At 38.6% G+C, this 18,534-nt stretch overlaps 1 protein-coding gene and 1 long non-coding RNA gene across 2 annotated transcripts; both read left to right on the forward strand.

Moving 5' to 3' along the window:
* Positions 1 to 397: 397 nt before the first annotated feature.
* LOC131233759 (uncharacterized) lies at positions 398 to 3,742 on the forward strand. The gene is made up of 2 exons (XM_058230548.1): positions 398 to 3,020; positions 3,106 to 3,742. The coding sequence occupies exons 1-2, from the start codon at positions 2,928 to 2,930 to the stop codon at positions 3,574 to 3,576; spliced, it is 564 nt and encodes a 187-aa protein (XP_058086531.1). The 5' UTR covers positions 398 to 2,927; the 3' UTR covers positions 3,577 to 3,742.
* Positions 3,743 to 9,841: 6,099 nt separating this feature from the next.
* Positions 9,842 to 11,634, forward strand: LOC131233391 (uncharacterized). Its single transcript, XR_009165229.1, has 3 exons — positions 9,842 to 10,149; positions 10,411 to 10,892; positions 11,561 to 11,634. It is a non-coding gene; the product is annotated as an uncharacterized LOC131233391 (long non-coding RNA).
* Positions 11,635 to 18,534: the final 6,900 nt, after the last annotated feature.

The raw sequence follows: 18,534 nt of genomic DNA on the forward strand, positions 1-18,534 counted from the left end.
GCATCTTAAGTTTGCAGTGCATGCAATGAGGGTCAACTGGAGATTATTTGTTTAGTCAGGTTTTGATGCCTTTTGGTTCCCATTGATGGAAGTGATCAAACCATTTGAACATTTATAGTTGTGGGTCGACTTATTTCAAAGATGGTTGCACTCTTTCAGTCAAAGGGAAGTACACTGAGTGTCCAAAACCGTACATGTTAACTTCATATTAGTTTACACTGCTTTTCCTGTGAAAATTACTACAGATGAGCTTGAAAAAAAGAAGGAAACAAGGATAAAAAGGAACACTACCGAGCACCGCCAACGCATGATTTGCTTACAGGTTTGTATGGAGAGTTTTTGGTTATTAGCATCCAGAATGGGGCCTGTGATTCGAGTCGTCTATAGATATTAATGCCATGCTGTGTTCTGGTAAGGTGGATAAGTCACCCGCATCTAAGAAATGCTGCCAAACATACAACAGTCCAGCCTTTCACAAAACTAGAAAAAAGAATAATGCATTGTCTATCACAGCGAATGTGGGTAAGACTGGTTGCACAAAAAGTGGTTTAATGTAAGAACTAATCACCTTCAGCCAATGGTACATACAAACTGACTGTTCATACCTAATAAATTTTGTTCACTTTTGCTTATGTTTTAATGGGGATGATACTTGTAGAAACAATGGGTTGTAGGTTAACTTACAGCCACTTTATAGGCTGTCAAGTCTTATTTTAGAATCAAGCAAAGAGTTCCACCTGTTACATTTTATTTTCTTGCAGGTTTTTTTTTTTTTTCCATTATGAAGTGTACAGGTACCACCTTCCTTGTAACCTGGGGTTATACAAGGTTGCTGCAATCCTAAGTTTTGGGGCACCATGATGTGTGTTTTATAACTCAAGTGGACCACACCACAGGAAACAGTGGGTATGGAATGCTCACCGTGATGTTTATATGCCATGTGACCTGTTCATATGGTGATTTCCCCATGTAATGAGTGAAAAACACAAACATCGGACTGATCCAAAACTTGTGCGGCACTCAAGAAGGTTTTGATGGTGGGAGTTCAATCCCCACTGTGATCCACTTGCGTTTGGAATCTGCCTGATTTTTGAGATCAAGGCCTAACATGGATTGGTACAAGTAATGTAAAGTGGATATAACAGAGACGTCACGGTGGTTCCTATGGAGCTTAGTGTGGATTTTGCAACCCCTGATCATGCGGTAAATTATGGAAGGCGTCTTCAGTGTACATAGTGGTGATGATTTTAAAAGAGTTGAAAATGCAGGGCTCATCCAGACAACCATCTGAGGTCCTTTGCGAATCAAGTATGTTCCAGAACATGGATAGCATTGCGGGGCATATTCTGAAATCCACAGTCGTAAAATGGAAAGCAGTGAATCAAATTCATTGGTTGATATCAGACCGATCCAGAACATCATCAGTGTTGTTTTGGTATACAGCTGCTCTATGTTCTGGATTGGTGTCAGCCCATGCCACTGATTTTGCAGCAACTTTTCAACGAGGAAATGTGTTATGTCTGGAGTTTGTAGCAGGAACATAGATCTGTGGACTAGGACTGGCAATGAGCCAGACCAAAACTGGGCCGAGTAAAATGCAAATTTCTGAATAGGGCTAACTTGCATTGAAAATGTTTACCAACCCAACTAGCCTCTAGATGCCAATGTGACCCTAAGATAGCTTTGGGTGGTCATTTGGACCATAGTTCTAAAACCCAGTGACTTGTCTTGAAACTTGGCTGAGTCAACTTGATGACTCGTCTACTTGACTCAACACATCCCCACGCACACTCAAGCCGTAGTGGGATTTCACCACCTATGATACTCGAACCTTTGACTGGGTGTTGAAACTCCTGAGAGTACCACCGGAGCAAGAGTAAGGATCGACACATCCATCGCTTGGGAAATAGGCGACGAACCTGAGGCAGAGAACATGGAGAACAAGAGGCAAGGTACGCTTGAGGCACATGGAGAAATAAAAGGGTTAAGAGAACAAAAGGAGAGACCTAGGCCACATGCAATAGTGGATAACCCATCACAATTTTTTTGATTCTCTGGGTTACTTGAGTTTTAGATTTGCCCTTTTTTTTTTTTCCCTAACATGAGTGGCCTAGCAGATGTGTGGAATTGATTTCGTAGATTCATTACAGTAGACCTCACATGATGGTTGTGACACGGCTTCCTAGTACTACTGCTGGTATGGGTTATTGGCATTAAATAAGGCCTTCCTATTACTACGGCTGGTATGGGTTATTTGCATTAAATAAGGCCTTCTTACAGCTAGAATCTAGGCATTGGGGTTTTTTGTAGTGGAAAACCATTGGACATGACGGCTACATTTTTTACTTTCCAAATTACCCACGTTATTGATGTTTTCTCATCTTCTTAGAATATAAAAAATTCTCCCCCGGGAACTAATTGTGGGGCCAAAAATGTCCAAAATCTGCTCGTATTATTATAATAGTAGGGGTGTACAATGGAGGAGACATTGGGGAGCGGGAAGCCACGCCTATAGTTTTAGGGGAGAGGAATTATATGATACTCTAGTTCATAACATTCGACAAAAGGGAGTATTGAAGGTAGGGATGCGGTCATGGCCCATTTGAAATATAAACACTGATCACCCCTCTCCAATTTGGAGAGAATTAAAACTAAAAGTATACGTGCCTATCTTTTTTCTCACAAATTTGAAAGGGGGATTATACATATATAAAATCAAAATCTTGCAAGGGAAGTAAAACATCTTGTGCGTGCAAGTTTGGTATTTTGTTGACGAAAGAAGGCTTTTTTCTTATACAAAAGAAATGAGGAAGACGTTTGTGGGTTTCTGGCGAGACAAGGAAGGAAGATAGAGATACCCAAGCCTCATATTCGCCCTTGTTTTCCCATACAAAGAGACAACGCCAATCGCTTCCAAATTTCTCCGAATGTTGTCTTGTCATGGAGAATATCAACCGTCTTTTGTCAAAGCGAAAATATTCAGGTCCGACTCCACAGCACCGCACCCATCCATTGATCTGGTTAGTAGCCATTTTCATAACCTTGCTCGTCATCGCAGTCATCATAGGTGGCCTCGTCATATTAATAGGTTACATGATAATCCAGCCAAAGGTCCCCGACATGAAAGTCACCTACTCCCGTCTAGACATGCTCAACTACGATCGATACGGAGTATTCAGCACTCAAATTACACTCTACGTCACAGCGATTAATGAGAATGCCAAAGCACGAGCAACATTCTCTGACATCAGCTTCGTCCTCCGTTTCGATGGGGTGCCTGTAGCAGAGCTGAGAGCGGAGCCATTCGAAATACCCAGGAACAGCACAAAAACCCTCCCATATGTTGTTCAGTCATCATCGATTCCGTTGGAAGGGAACGCAGCGGAGGAGATTGATGCCTCTTTGAAGAGGGATAAGATAACATTCCATCTCAAAGGGGGTTCGAGGGTGACGTGGAATATAGGACCTGTTGGTCCATTCAAGTTCCGGACGCACTTGTTCTGCAAGCTTGATTTCTTCCCTACCAACGGAAGCAGCGTAAACTCGCATTCGCATTGCAGTCCCGAATCCGATTGAGTCGGTTTATGTGGGAAAATTTAGATATGAAAGGTTTTCTTTTCTTCCTTTGGTTTTATTTTCTTCCATTTTCTTGATTCTTTTTCATTTGAGAGTAGGAAGATGTATACATTTACTAACATGGCTTGAAAGCCAAGAAAGAACAACAAGCACAAGGTCTCTCTTTTTCTTTTTCTTTTTTTCTTTTTTTGGCTTTGATTTCTTTGGCATGCAACCCAAAATAAGATTTTCTTTCCATGGCATGCAACACTAAATACGATTTTCAAGCACAAACGCTTATTCCACTGTATGTCTGGTTCAGATCATCGTACACATGTGGCATGGTACACAATTTGGAGGCACAAAAAATGCCCTGCCTCCAGTGGCAGGTAATCTGTTCTCTAAACCCACACCAAATCCCTGATTTTTAACCATTTTTATAGAACTTATTTTCAACACTAACCATTGAAATTTGATATTTTCAATGGTTTTCACTGGTTGAGATCATTTGCCAAATAAATTCAACTAATTAAATGCTTAAATTAATTTTCATTGAAAATATGAATTTTTTTCCGGTCCGCTCCCCTCCCGAAAGTGATAGTTTATTAAATTTTCTTTTCACTTTTGATTAAAATATCATTAAATTTTAGTTCAAAATTATAAAATTGAGCACTTAAATTAATTTTTTGAAGCTAAATTTTCATATTATCCGGACAATTTAGGAAAATTAGATTAAAAAAGAATGAAAGAACATGCGGCCTCCAATCCACAACTTCGCACAGGGGAACTTATGGTAGGTTGATTGGGTCTCCATGAAAATAAATTCCTTTTGAAAGTGGAAACGTGAAAAATGGGTTCTGCACACAGCTGGATATCAAAATAATAATTAAAAAAAAAGTCACACTTTCTTCAAAAGCAAGCCCCTTTCCCATCCACTAGTTGAAAAGGCAATTCGAAAGAAAAACCAATGTTGGGGTGATGAATGGGTTCGATCTCCCACAATTTGTGCTTTGTTGGCACATGTGCCATTAAACCATTTCTCAATGTGAGTTCAGCAACTCCAATTCGCTTTTCTGGGAGGATATCTGAATTGCAATGAGTACTTCAACTTGTTTTAAGGCTAGTTCGAGAGGTAGGTGACTCGATCTGACCTGGCCTGACTTGTCCGAGTCACGTGGGATTGGGGTGATAATGATATGTTGAGTATAACTGAGTTGGCACAATCTGACTCGTTTGGCATCTCTCTCTCTCTCTCTCTCTCTATTTAATTCCATCACTCTCCCTCTCTCTCTTTACTACGTGTCCGCTGTACACATCATGTACAGTGATGCTCTCTCTCTCTCTCTCTCTCCGTCTACCCGTTTAACAAGTTCACCTTTGGAGATGAGCCTAAAAATGAGGCAGATTCAACACTCAAATTCGCCGCAACCTAACCTATGACATCATTCCGGCCTGGATGAAAGGACAACACAAATATCAGCCTCATCTAAAACTTTTGAGCGCCAAAGGTCTTAGTTTTGAGTATTCAATCCTATCATTTCAAGTTTCAAATTTGCTTTATTTATTAGGCTCACATTCTAACATGAGCTGCTACAATAGGTTGATGGAATGTATGTAACACAAGCATCCCTGTATAGATAATATAAAACAGATAAAGGGCAATTCAAATGGACTCTCCTAATCTGGACCTAACTCATAAGGGTTGTCAACAGGCCGGGCTTGGGGTTTGTCTTGGCCCGATTTTGAACTGTTACGGGCCAGGCCATCGGGCCGGCCTTATTCAAAATTCTGATCTTGTAGTCCTGAGACCGGCCCATTGACACCCCTACAGACCAGTTTAGTCTTTGGACCATGCTTTTTAATGGCTTATGAAACGTGGGATCAGTGTTGGTAGAATTGTCGTCGTGAGTGTTTTGTCCCCAATACCATCTTTGGAAGGGTGATTGATAATATTCCAAAAAAATAATAAAAAATTATATATAGGGGACCACTTGTTAGGTCGGCTGACCAAAACTACATGGACGGTTCTTTATATATATATATATATATATATATATATATATATATATTGTACGTTGTGTTGAATGACTGATGGGTGATTTTGACGTAGAATCAGTTTCACCGTGGAAGCATCCCTATGCACCACGAAATATCCCACACACTCGCTGGAAGTTGGTGGGAAGCCTTGATGGCAAAACATTTAGAGCTACCATACTCAGCCAATAAATGCATCTAGGTTTGTGGTGGTGGTAAAGAAATTCCCAAAATTCCTACTACAACTACCTCATGTTTTTGAACCACTACCGTTTCCTGAATGCACGTGTTGTCCGTGCTTGAAGCCGGAGAGGCCTTTCGTTGATATTCCTTGTGCACCTCCTCTGGCTAAAAATAAAGGAGGTGGTTTTCAAGTCCACTTCCCCTTGAAAGTCAAAAAAGTCGGTGAGCCACGTTCTTGGATGACTGGTTATTGGATACTCCAGTGGAGTGTGATGATTGATATGCTGGCACTTAGAAAAGGTAACGTGGCATGGACTAATTAAGTTTAAATTGCTAAAATTGTACAATCCCTCGTATTCAATCCCTAATTTCATGAGACTACCACCTATTTCTTATTAGGTTGATAGTTGTTGGTACTTGTAGAGTTAACCCCAGCTTCCATGCACAGGTCGAAAAACTACCTTACTGAAGCCAAGAGGAATTGTTTAAGACATCGATTTATTTATTTGTTTCCCTTGGCTCTAGGTTAGATGAGAAAATGCTACCTAAATTAGAGTTGGCTGTGCGCCTTCGTCTTACCACCCGGGTTGCTGAGAATACCTATATCTTATAAGCTGATTGCAAGATCGAACATAGTTAGATTGATCACCTATCCCCAGTTCTTCTTTGATTGCTTGAAGTTTTGGTCCTAAACAAGGGCATTTATTTGATGATTTAATGAGAACTAGAACAATCTTCCCTGCTGTCCACAACCCTGGGTACCCATAATTGGAATGGATCATAATAAAGAAAGCATGGGAGTGGCCAAGAGAAAAGAGGATTGTTTGGAGCAGGACGGGATCGAGATTATATACTTTTTGTAGGCATTCACTTCTCATGGTAAATAGGATTGAGACCTATATCCTGAGACTGGAAAGAAGCAGGATTTGGACGATGATACCATTCAAGCCGGCCAGACTTTGGACTTCAAAGTGGATATATTGTGCGAAGAGAGTGCGTTAATGACTGATGTTGCCTGCCTAGTGGGGGTGGCTCCTCTGTTGTGGGTAAACAAGAAACCTAACTCTAGCTCAACAATCCCGCCTAGCCAAGCCATTCCCCTTTATGACATCTCATAATAGTCAAGATAAACTAAAAAATAAACAAATTTATTCAATGATCAAAGAGATTTTTTAAACCAGAAAAGGTCTTTATATCTTTAAGTATTTGAACTTTCAATTTTCTTGATACCCTTGATTCTCATTTATTTGTCTTCATCCCGCTTTTCTTCCAAACAAAGGGTGGCGTCATTTTTGGTGGATGCCTCTTGTTCATGTTAAGTCCTCTTTATTTCGAAAGTTGTTTAAGATTTATTTATTTTTATATTATTATTATTTTTTTTGTTTCTCTCTCTCAGTTCGAAGGTTTTGGATTTGAATTGATGCCATTTCATTGTTTCCTCCTAAATATTTTATTTCAATTAGAATTTGGTTATTCATGATGTACGGTTATCCTTTTTAAGCATCCATGGCTGAATGGTTAAATTCAATCTTGTACATATGTGACAAAGGTAATAAAAAGAAAAAGAATTCTTCTTTCTTTTATCACTTGGGAACTGTGCGAGATGAAAGTCTCATGCATGATTTTGAATGAGATTTGATGTTTCTACTAACTAGAGCAAGGGCTTTCCATTTTCAAGCCATTACTTTGTGCTTGAAAATGATACTTTAATACATAAAATGGCAGCATTTTATGGAATTTTTCATTAAAAGGGTACATAATCATCCCTTCTGGTTGAATGACATCGTGCAAGCTAGTTGGTGTTACCTGGATACTAAATCTGAGTGAAACATCTCTATTATAGGCTAGAACTCCAGTTCTCATCACATAGTAATGACCTATACCTCCCACCATGCTATCTACTAACGTCATCTGAAAATTTTACCGAGGCTAATTAGTAAAAGACTTATGACTCAGAAGAGATCTTGGAAACCAAAGATCTCAAAATCATATTTGAGGTGAAAGATACCAAAGAAATGTTGTATCAGATTACTTGCTTCCTTGTAGTTAGATCTATTAGTTTTTTTGAGTACCCAAAATCTCAAATGAGCATCCAAATTTAGGTCAATACTAGTAAAAACATCTTTGAACAAGGTTTTAGCTAGTGCCACATCAAATGTGCCCAGAAAAGAAGAACAAAGCAAACATAGCACATTTGGATCTAAATGATGGCATTGTTATTAATATTCCTGATTGATAAAATCCATACCTTAGAAAAGAAGAGAGGTTATTCTTATTGTCACTCTACAAAATTGAACATGAGATTTTTATTGCATACGGTTACTTGTTCAATTCTTTCAAAGTAATTAAATCATATTTCTCATTTGAGAATGTCATCTCTTATTTCACTTAAATAGTACAAATTCAGTTATGCTTTCATGATCTAATTGAACACCTTCATATAACTTTATCGATTAACCAATTTTTAGACATTGGAATGTATTTGAAAGGGATACCACTTCCTCATGAACTTCATCTTGAATTGGGATCTTTTAACCTAAATTTATCCCAATTTTACCGAAGAAGCAACTCTATTTTTCTGACTTTCCTACCAATAAAAAAAAAGCTCCTCCTCACCATTGTACACTAGTCAAAACAAGGGAAATATAGACAGATGGAATCCACATAATTTTCTTTACTGGATCCAAACCCTCTAGCTTTGGTGTTAAGCAAAAATTGAAGCCAATCTATTTTTTGGAATCTTTAATTAAAAATTAATGTTCCGATCTCTAAAGGCCCGCATCAATTCAACACCTCAAAATTGAAGAATGAGCCTGCTTTAGCTTAAGGGCTCATCCGGAAGTTGTCGGGCTTCCAACAAGAAGAGAATATTCCAAAAAAGCAAGGGTTGGATGGTGAAATTTCTAAGAAATGTTTTTAATTGCCCCAATTAGTGCGCTGAATTATGAAGCTCGCTGGGTGAACTTTACCTTCAAAGTAATTGCACTCGTTGGGAACCCATGAACCCATGTTGTAGGGTGTATTTGAAAGGTGCGAAGTATCTCTATCCAAGCAGTACATATGACTTTTATTGACTATGACCGACATTCCACATAATTCTACATGTATCTATCATGTGGACCAAGAAATTCCATTCTCAATTAGATTAGGTGTTACTTGGGTAATACAGTAGTGGGTGTTGCCCTGACCATAGGGCCCACCTTAATGTGATGTATATCCACATCATCCATCAGTTTTTCTAGCTAAAATGAGGATATAGTCCAAAAAAATGAAGCAGACCTAAAAATCAAGTGCGCCACACTATAAAAAATGTTGGTCATTGAATTGACTAACATTAAAAACTTCCTGAGGCCTACCATAACGTTTATTTGCCACACAAATTGTTGATATGCAAGGCACACTTGAATAAAGGGAAAACATAAATATAGTTTGATTTGAAACTCTGGTAGAGCTGTACATTACAGCTAAACCGAGTTGAGCTTAGTCTCGGCTTCGGTTCGGCTCAGTTCAGGTACGATTGCAAGCCGAGTTGAGTCGAACTCAAACTAACTCAAGCTAAGCTTAAAATCCTTTTGAGTCCAAAAAATTAACTTGGCTTAACTCAGGTTCAAGCCAAGCTAAATTAAGCTTATTTGATATGAACTGAGCGAGGTAACTGAGCTAGCTTGGTTCATATTCAACTCTAAACTCTGTTGTCGGCCAAAACTGAGCTCCAAACTCTGTTATCCTCCAAAACTGATGGAGGGGCGGCATAGACAGAGGGCACATACGTCAAGCTGGGCCCACACCCTGGTAACACCCAATTGGCTAGGCCAATAAGTGTCCATCCGTTGGATAGTCAAGTGACAAGAAAGCCCTAGTTTTCAGTGTGGGACACATCTAATCTTGGACAGTTCCAACTGAGTAAACTTGCAAGCCGTGTCTAGAACTTCTTAGCGCCCAAGTATCAATCTTCTTACTCTGCCAGAGCATCTAATTCCTTCTCTTCATGGCCTCCGCCCGCCCCTAAAGTCGGTAGGACACGTGGCGATAAATCCCTCCAATCGGAGCCTCTATAAATATTCTTTATAAGGGTGGCAGCAAAAGAAGAAAAAGAAAGCTGTGGACCGAAAAGGAGACGGAGGATAGGGTGTTCTTTTTTAGAAAGCAGGGAAGAGAGAGAGAGAGAGAGGAGATGGAAGCGCATGCGTTTCCGATATCTCTTACTTACTGTCTCGAATTCGCTTGGTGCAGGTCGGGAATGATGCGATGCGCCCTCTATTTTCCCCTTTCATTTCTAGCCGCATCTGATCCCGCCTTGCATCAAGTGAATCGGAGACGGCAGTAAAGGTTGCAAGATTAGGGTTTTTCTGCTGCATCATTTCCCTCTCAACCAAGGTCTGATCTTTCCCTTCTTCTTCTTCTTCCTCTTTGTATGATTGCACCTCTCTCTTGGAAAGCATGCTATATCTGTCGCATGATTTGTTATCTCCGTGTTTTTTTCCCCTTCAGCAATTGAATGAGTCAGATCTGTTTTTTATTTTTATTTTCAGTTCTAGGGTCTTCTTAGATCTCAAGGGCCAACTCTTTTTTTTTTTGTTTTTGTCATTTTATGTTTTATTTAACCCTTTCAATTTCGGATCTGTTTCTAATTTTTAGCAAGGTATGGCATTTGGAGCGTTTGTGCCATATGGATCTTGATGAATCTTTTATCTCTCGGCTTCCATTTCTTTTTCTTTCTGGAGGTTCATAAATGCTGGATCTTGCTTCGAATCTGAAGAATTGGATCTTCATTTTGTGATGGTTTGGCTCTGTCTCAAGCACTTGTTAGCGAGTCTTTAACATTTCCTTTCTGTTCGAATTTATATTGGCAGTTTGAAGACTACGAGAAGGGGTCGTTGTTCATGAGTTGAGCTCTTGATGGTGTTGGTGCTTGTTTTAGATCTGTATATTAGTTCGAAAAATTAGATTTTCTCGACTTCAAGTTTAGATCTCACTTCAGTCTTCTTTCATTGGGATTGTGTATTGTCTTCGTTCTCTTTTATTTTGGATTTGCTTGTGATGATTTTTGCTTCTTTCATTCTCTAGAGATATGATGAACAGTTAATCATGCACTATTTGCCATCTTTTTTGTTAGCAAGGTGATGTAGAGTGGGTCGCGGACAGTGTCATGGCCAAGATGGATCAGAAAAGGCCCGGTTGACGACAGAAGTGATCCGGACCGTCGGACCTTAGATCGGGCGTATCTCACAATCCCGAATGAGTTATCAGGCGTAAAATATATAACTTTGGGGTAGAACGAGCTACTTTAGCCAACCAACCCAGCTACGCTGGTTGCGCAAGCCGGATTTGCAAAATACCTCTGGATCGACGGTCGTTTCCTGTTTTAATTTCGTTTTTACTATAAATAGTAAGTTTTAGTTTGATTATAACTCTTCATCCATCGGGCTTTAGGAGTTGCGTGCAACGTGAAAAGAGCTTAGAATAATTAGGAGAACGGTTTGTTGAAGCCAAATAGGACACTTACTATTTTTGGCCGAAAACCTTGCGCACTAGTAGACATCACGATCGTCTATAAATAGTAAGTTTACAATTTATAGTAAGTCGTGGATTCTAGGAGTTTTAGTTGTAGTGTGATTCTGATTTCTTTCCCATTGCTTGGTACCCCTATTTAAAGGGTTGTGAACTCGTTTTTATTCATTAATTAATCAATTTCGAATTTATTAGAATTTATTTCTATTTTCTGCTTTCTTTCCTCATGGATTCGAGAAGTCTCTGTGAGGAGTCATCCCTCCATCTGCGTCACAAGGGGACTTCAGTAGTTCTTTGAGGATCCCCTCTGTTATAATTGTTATTATTATTTTTTATATTTTATGCTGTCCACATACATGTTTCATTGGATTCTCTTAATTGGTGGAGGTAATTACTTCCTTTTGAATGAACAAACCGCAACTGCCTTCACCAGTGTTCTTATTAACAGGGTAGGAATCAAGTTGCAGTCATGTTTCTTTCAAGTTAGAATTGAAGGAATACAAAGGGTTAATTTTTTATTTTGCTAAACAACAAATTTGAGAATGGATCTTAAATTTCCAGGAAAATCTTTTTGGAAAACAAACGAGGAAAACAATGTTTCCTTTCCCACAGTTTCCTGGAGACAAGGTTTCACAAGAAACACTATTTCTTTTCCTCTGTTTTCCATGAATCCAAACAGGCCCTCAAATCTTAATTGTTGCTCAAACAGGCCCTAAAATCTTAATTGTTGCCCAAACAGAGCCCAAGCCTTCTGAAATGCTTTTCTAGTTTTCATCTATTATTCGCAAAATGCCAAATTAGGAAGAGGATTACTGTTAAGTAATTATGACACATGATTCTATAGAAATGTGTAACCAGAATATGATATGCACAAACAGAAGAAAATGTTAGAAACATCAAACTACTTATGTGTTGAACAGTTTAAGGAAGAATAAATATATATAAAAAAAACTCCATGGGGCGCAACTGGCCATTACATTGAACAAAGAGGTAGGAGAAATTGGAAGAGCATTCTGATGAGGTTAAAAATCATCATCTAAGCCTTATCCCAATTAATTAGGGTCGGCTACATGAATCTTATTCCACCATTATGCTCTAATCGATTAAGGGCCATAACTTCAGTTAAACCATAGGTCATCAAAATATGTTTTATTCAACTCCCTGCTCTACAGTTGCTTTTATGGTGGTAGGAGGGACAACAAAAAACTTGCCATGTAGTTTTTTTTTTTTTGGTTGAACATTGTTGGGCTTAAGTATAGATGAGTGAATGTTGCTTTGTATCACTTCGTTTCCAACCAGCATGGAAATAAGATATAAAAGTGGAGTCATGTTTTTCTTTACTCTGTGATCTGAGGTGCATTTTGGCAATTAAGATGCTTGTCTCATGATCCACTCACTTGAACAGTATTTACTCTTCTGCAGCTGCTCGAATGCATATCTGGCAGGCGTCCAAACATACCCTTGAGTAACAGGCATGTAAAAGTTGTGATTAATTTTGATTGGATTTTGGTGGTAATGAAAGGTGCTTCCAACTTCTGGATTCTGGCTGTACTTGAGCAAGAGCTTCACTTATTTAAGCTTTCTAGAGTAGCAGCAGGCTGTCTTTGGAAGTCTTGTCCATGGCACTTCTAGTTCAGCAACGGCCTTTTCTGTTTAACCAAAGGTTGTGCTAACATAGTGAAAGGTGACACGTACCCTTTCAAGTTTCTTCCCTTGAAAAGGGTTCCATGTCTGTTACTTCTGTTCTTTGAAGTCATAATCCATATTTCTGATGCATTTCAACTACTAGGCCCCTTTCATCTAATGGATCCTATGGATTGCTTTACTTCTCAAAAGTTGGGAGTGGTGGAAGTGACCTAATAGCCAAATAAAGGATCTTCGATGATTGTAGAACTTTCCAGCAGAAAACGAGCTATTGACAAATGCTTCCAAAGGTGCATGATTTGGTTTTCAAGGGATGGCCCAGAGATTGTCTAATCTGTGCAGCATCATGTATTCTCTCCTGCCCATGGTGTTGTCACCATCAGGATAAATCTTGGATTAAGGTTTAAGAAATGGAGTAGTCTTTTGTAACATTGACCTGGCCGCAGATCCCAATTGAGAAAGGTGGTCTCAACTCCTACTGGTTGGACTAGAGTTTAGGGTCCACCCAGAGGATAACTTTAACTTCCAACCTATTAAGTGCTTGTGATATTCAATCCTCCTAATAGGTTGGCCTCACCAAAAATCAGCCACATCCATTGATCAAGTGAGCCACAACATAGAAAATAGTGTATAGCCATTGATAAATAGCAAAATATGAGTGTGCTCCATTTGATGAGTGGATGGGGCTGATTTTTGCATATAGTGTTCTTAATTGTAGGTCAATTTATTGAATGGATTTGTCCCGTGCACTTGATATGTAACAAATTTCCTGCTGGGTGGACCGTAATCTGTGGCACTTGAGACCTCTCTCTCTCGCCTACACACTCATACCTTTAGTTATTGAAAAGGTAGGCCCTGCTTGGTAGACAGATTTTTAGGTGGCTACCAAACAGGGCCTAAATTGACAAAGAACCCCTTGGGGCTTGTTGAGATGGTAGGTGGTGTTTTTTTTTTCGAGGGATATCTTTATTATAGGCAAAAAGCCAAAAGAAAAACAGTGAACACAAAACAGAAAATAGAAAGGAACACTAAAATTACAATAAACCAGCCCTTTGGTCAAGGATCCCACTCCTTGGGTCCTTACTCTTGTTATACTCTCAGGAGTTTCAACACCTGGTCAAGGGTTCAAGTACCCATAGGTGGTGAAATCCCTCTAAGGCGTGCGTGTGGGGGGTCTGTCTGCGTGTGTTTTTTTTTTTTTAAAAAAGGATCCCACTCCTTGAACCTCAAATAAATTCTGTGTCATACTAAAAATACAACAAACCAGGCCTTTGGTCAAAGGATCTCACTCCTTAAATGTCAAAGAAATTCTGCGTCAAAGAAATTTTGGCAACATAAAAGGAGGTGGCCAATGTCTCTGAAACAACGATCATTCTTTTCCCACCGGATGTTTTAGAAAAGTGCCACCATGGCATGCTGCCAAACCTTGCTGTCTTTCACAGGAGGACACCCCCCTAACCAAGAAGGAACCAACTCTCTTATAGAGCCAGGCTTATAACCCAAACAACCTCGAGAAGAGAGGATGTAGCCACCTAGCAAAAGAACAATATTTGCGAATTGGTTGAGGAATCGATCCACTAAACTATCCTTTTATTAATAATTACAAAATCAAATTATTAATTGGATTAGTCGTCCAGTTCTCATATGGCTCAAAAAACCAAGGTTGTTACATGGGAGGTTAAAGGATGACAAGATGGCGGTTACTTTTTTTTTTTTTGGGTCATGCATTGAAAGTTCTTTATCATACCAAGCTTTCTCATCTTTTAAAATCATAGCATTGCCTCCATTTGTCTCTTCAACTTTACAATCTTCTTTTAAAAAAGCATGTCCAAATATTTTTCAAACTTTCTTTTCATATACAGTATTATAATTAATCTATTCATAAAAAAATAGTGACCGACTCTAATCAACAAAACTTTCCATCAATGTAGTAGAGGGAAAGAATGGGAATTCTACCTTTTTTATGACTTAAAAAAATAATATTAAGATGGGTGAACAAATTTGATAAAATGAACATTAAATTATTTGTAAATTCTTCTATCATAAATCAAACTTAGTCTAATACCACTTTGATGTAGCCCAATGTGGTTGCAAATGGATTGTAATGGACAACTTAAATATGCTCAATTCAAAATAGTATATTTTCATGAATGCAACTTTAATTGAGGTAATTTAAAAGCTGAATAAACCTTGACTTGATGAGTCTAGTTTTAGGGGAAAAAAATAAAGATAAAATAAAACCTAAAGTTACATAAGATTAATTTTAGGACATTTTGAAACTATCTAAAAAATCATCAGTTCCACGTAGATGGTACTTCAAGAATTTTAATAGTTTTTATGGAAATTAAAATAAAATAATGAATTACCAAATATATATATATATATATATATATATATATATATATATAAAGATGTATATATATATATATATATATATATATATATAAAGATGTATAAAGATATATATAAAATTCATTAACTAGAAATACAAAAGAGTTGTCAGCAACAGACCTGTCGAAACTGAAAATTTTTACGATTAGAAAGTGGTGTAGATTAGATAAATTTGGATGATATTCCTGAATTAGGATAATTTCTATTTATATTATAATGTGCATCAGTTATAATCTCTCCAGAGCCATAACAAATCTCCATCTCCTCTATATATTCAATTGTTATTAGAAAAATAATATAAGTTGAAGATTTTTTACAATATAGTCTTTGTGACTTAACGTGGTATCAGAGCTCCTAATCTAGGTCCTTTGATCCACTCGCACCCTGCACCACTCATCGTCATTGTCAACCCAACACAGGTGGCAGCCATCATCATACTCCACCTTCATCAAATTTAGGCCTTGCCTTTAACTACGACCACCACCTGCTCTAACACTACCGCACTGCCTTTTCCTTGTTGTTGCCCCGTCCAGCACTGTAAACCAACCCCGCCCCATCCTGCAACACCCAAATCATCTTGAACTGCTCTACTTTTTCCATCTCTTCTGCTCTGCTTCTTCGAAGGCTAAAAATAATGGGCTGGATTTTCAAGCTTTGGCTCAATTCATGGGTTGAGCTTTTCTCTTGAATTGGGTTAAGAAAGTCTGCATTACAACTTACAAGTGTAATTTTATTTATTTTTATTTTTTATTTTAAATTCATGATAGATCTAAACTGAGAGCCATGGTTATTACAGTTCACAAATGCAAGAATTTAAGTGCTTGCGTATCATCATCCATCACACGCTGACGAGAGTATCTGAGCAGGCAAGAACAAATGCATATGCGTCTTGCAGTGGTCTTCGATACTTTTGGTCTGCTGTTGCAGCTTTACATCGTTTTCCAATCTCATCAGCCACGTATAATGCAGCTCTATCCTTGCGGTGGGTCCCCCTGCTTTCGATTCACGGGTGTAGCTTGACTTTTGAGTCTCTCTCATGTTGACAAAAATGTCCATATTTCACATGCAAAATGAGATGTGGACCATTTATCAGGTTTTTCCAAACTATACCTGATCTCTCAGAGATCACATTAATTGGTCCCTTCTCATGATCAGATGGGTTACACACTTACATATGGTCATTTCTTTTCAAAATTAAAGCCTATTCTTCTCAAACACTTGTAACCCCCACTTGAGGTGTGAACGGACCTGATCATCACCGATCACTGAGCACAGTAGGCCCCACCCAATGAGAGAGACTATCTTGTTGTTCATGCGTGCTAGGTCAGCACGTTTGCTGCCCAAATGCTTCTTCAATCCATCCTCTCCAACAAAACAAAACTTCCGTTTACATCGAGTTGGTCGGTTCATCAGGTGGGCTGCACTGGTATTCGTTTCCCCACATCACACTCCATTCCAAAGATCAAAACTACTCTCCTGCAACCGGGTTAGAATGTTATAGTTCATCACCATTTTAAAAATGATGGTGATCCTTGGACCCCGAAATGGGCAGGATGGTGCTTTAATTAGGTCCAGAGCTTAGCCAGGATCAGTAAGGAATGCCCGGTCCCATCATCAAGTGAGCCTCCATTATATAATAAGAACGGATGGACGGTTTAAAGACATTTGTGACCTATTCCCACTCACCATACATTGGGCAATCCTTGAATACAGGCCATGTTCCATTAATCCAAACTGTTCATGTGACGGGACTCATCTTAGATAGAGGGCACTCAAAAATTTTTATTTATTCAAACCATGGGCCATTTAGATCTTTTTCCTTATAGGGCTAGTGTCAGGGCTTGGGGAGTCGAGCTGGCCTTAGCCCAGCCCACCACCACCCTACACATGGCATAGTAATATGCATGGTATAATTCGGACCATCCAAATCGCTGATCAATTATGAATTTGGTGTAGAATTGAAACAAGGGTGACAAAAAGACAATAACAATCTAATCTACCCTTGGAATTTGGACGGCTTGCTATGATTTTTAACCATCACTATTTTTAACATATACCCATTATAATTATATATTACTTTCTTTTAAATCCCTACCCTAGTTTTGTTATTTATAGTCACCACCGGAGTCGAAAAGTAACTCTTATAGCTAGTCACCTTGGTTAGTTTAAATTCCATGAAAAAATGGAGCAAAGTTGTTATTATGCTTTCAAAAATTATGACAAGGTCTACCATAAAGTTAGCCAAATAAATGAGAAATTTACTAAATTTCACCTTTTTGAGTTTAATGATCCAAAATCATCTCTACTGCTGAAGATTTACCAAAATTAACTATCTTTGTAAAAGAGCTTACTAAAACCCTAGTTGTAGCTGACCCATTGTCAACCATATGTATTATCTTAGCTGTCCATATCGTTTGGTAGGGGAGAAGAGGAGGAAGAAGATGACGATGACAACGAATAGGTACAGCTTTTTTGTAGATTTCTTGGCCCCACCATACCATCAAACCCTAATTGTCCAACCCTAGATGTGTTAGTGTTTAGGACATGGTTACCTCGGGTAGGGTTGGACTATATGTTAACCCACGTGATCACGGGTTGGGGTCGGGTCGGGTTGACCCTCAAGCCAACCCGATTCATCGAAGTTGCACCCTTACAATCTACTAAACATAACACCTTACTAGATTCTAACAACTCACCACAAGTTTAGAGATGGTGATGCCATATGCTCCTCACATATGATACTCATGGACAGATATCTGGACCATCTAAGTTGTGGGAGACACTGTGGATGATGGTGCATGCCATCACTGTCATTTTTTGGGTTTAACATCTGGATATGACCATCACAGTTAGATAAGTGATTTGAATAGTCTGGATTTGCGTACAACTTTGTCTGCATGATCGAAGAGTCCCAACCAATTTTGAAATCATTGTGCCGTCATTTATTACACACTTGAGTATTTAATCTGTACAAGTCTTTAATTGATGAGAAAAATCTATATTAATGAAGAGATTAGAGGGCATTAAAGGGAGTTTCACCCTAAAAAAGAGTGTTTGATGCAAAAAGGCCCTAGTTAAGGAAACCTTATGTTGAAAAGTAAACATTTCATTGAAAACAGATTGCAGCCTTTTTGCGATTTTCATTATGGGCCCATATTTGACACATGCATAAATATGGCATCTTTTCATTGAGCCACGTTATGACAGTCAATATAT

The sequence above is a fragment of the Magnolia sinica genome, chromosome 18, assembly GCF_029962835.1.
Source record: "Magnolia sinica isolate HGM2019 chromosome 18, MsV1, whole genome shotgun sequence".
NCBI lineage: Eukaryota > Viridiplantae > Streptophyta > Magnoliopsida > Magnoliales > Magnoliaceae > Magnolia > Magnolia sinica.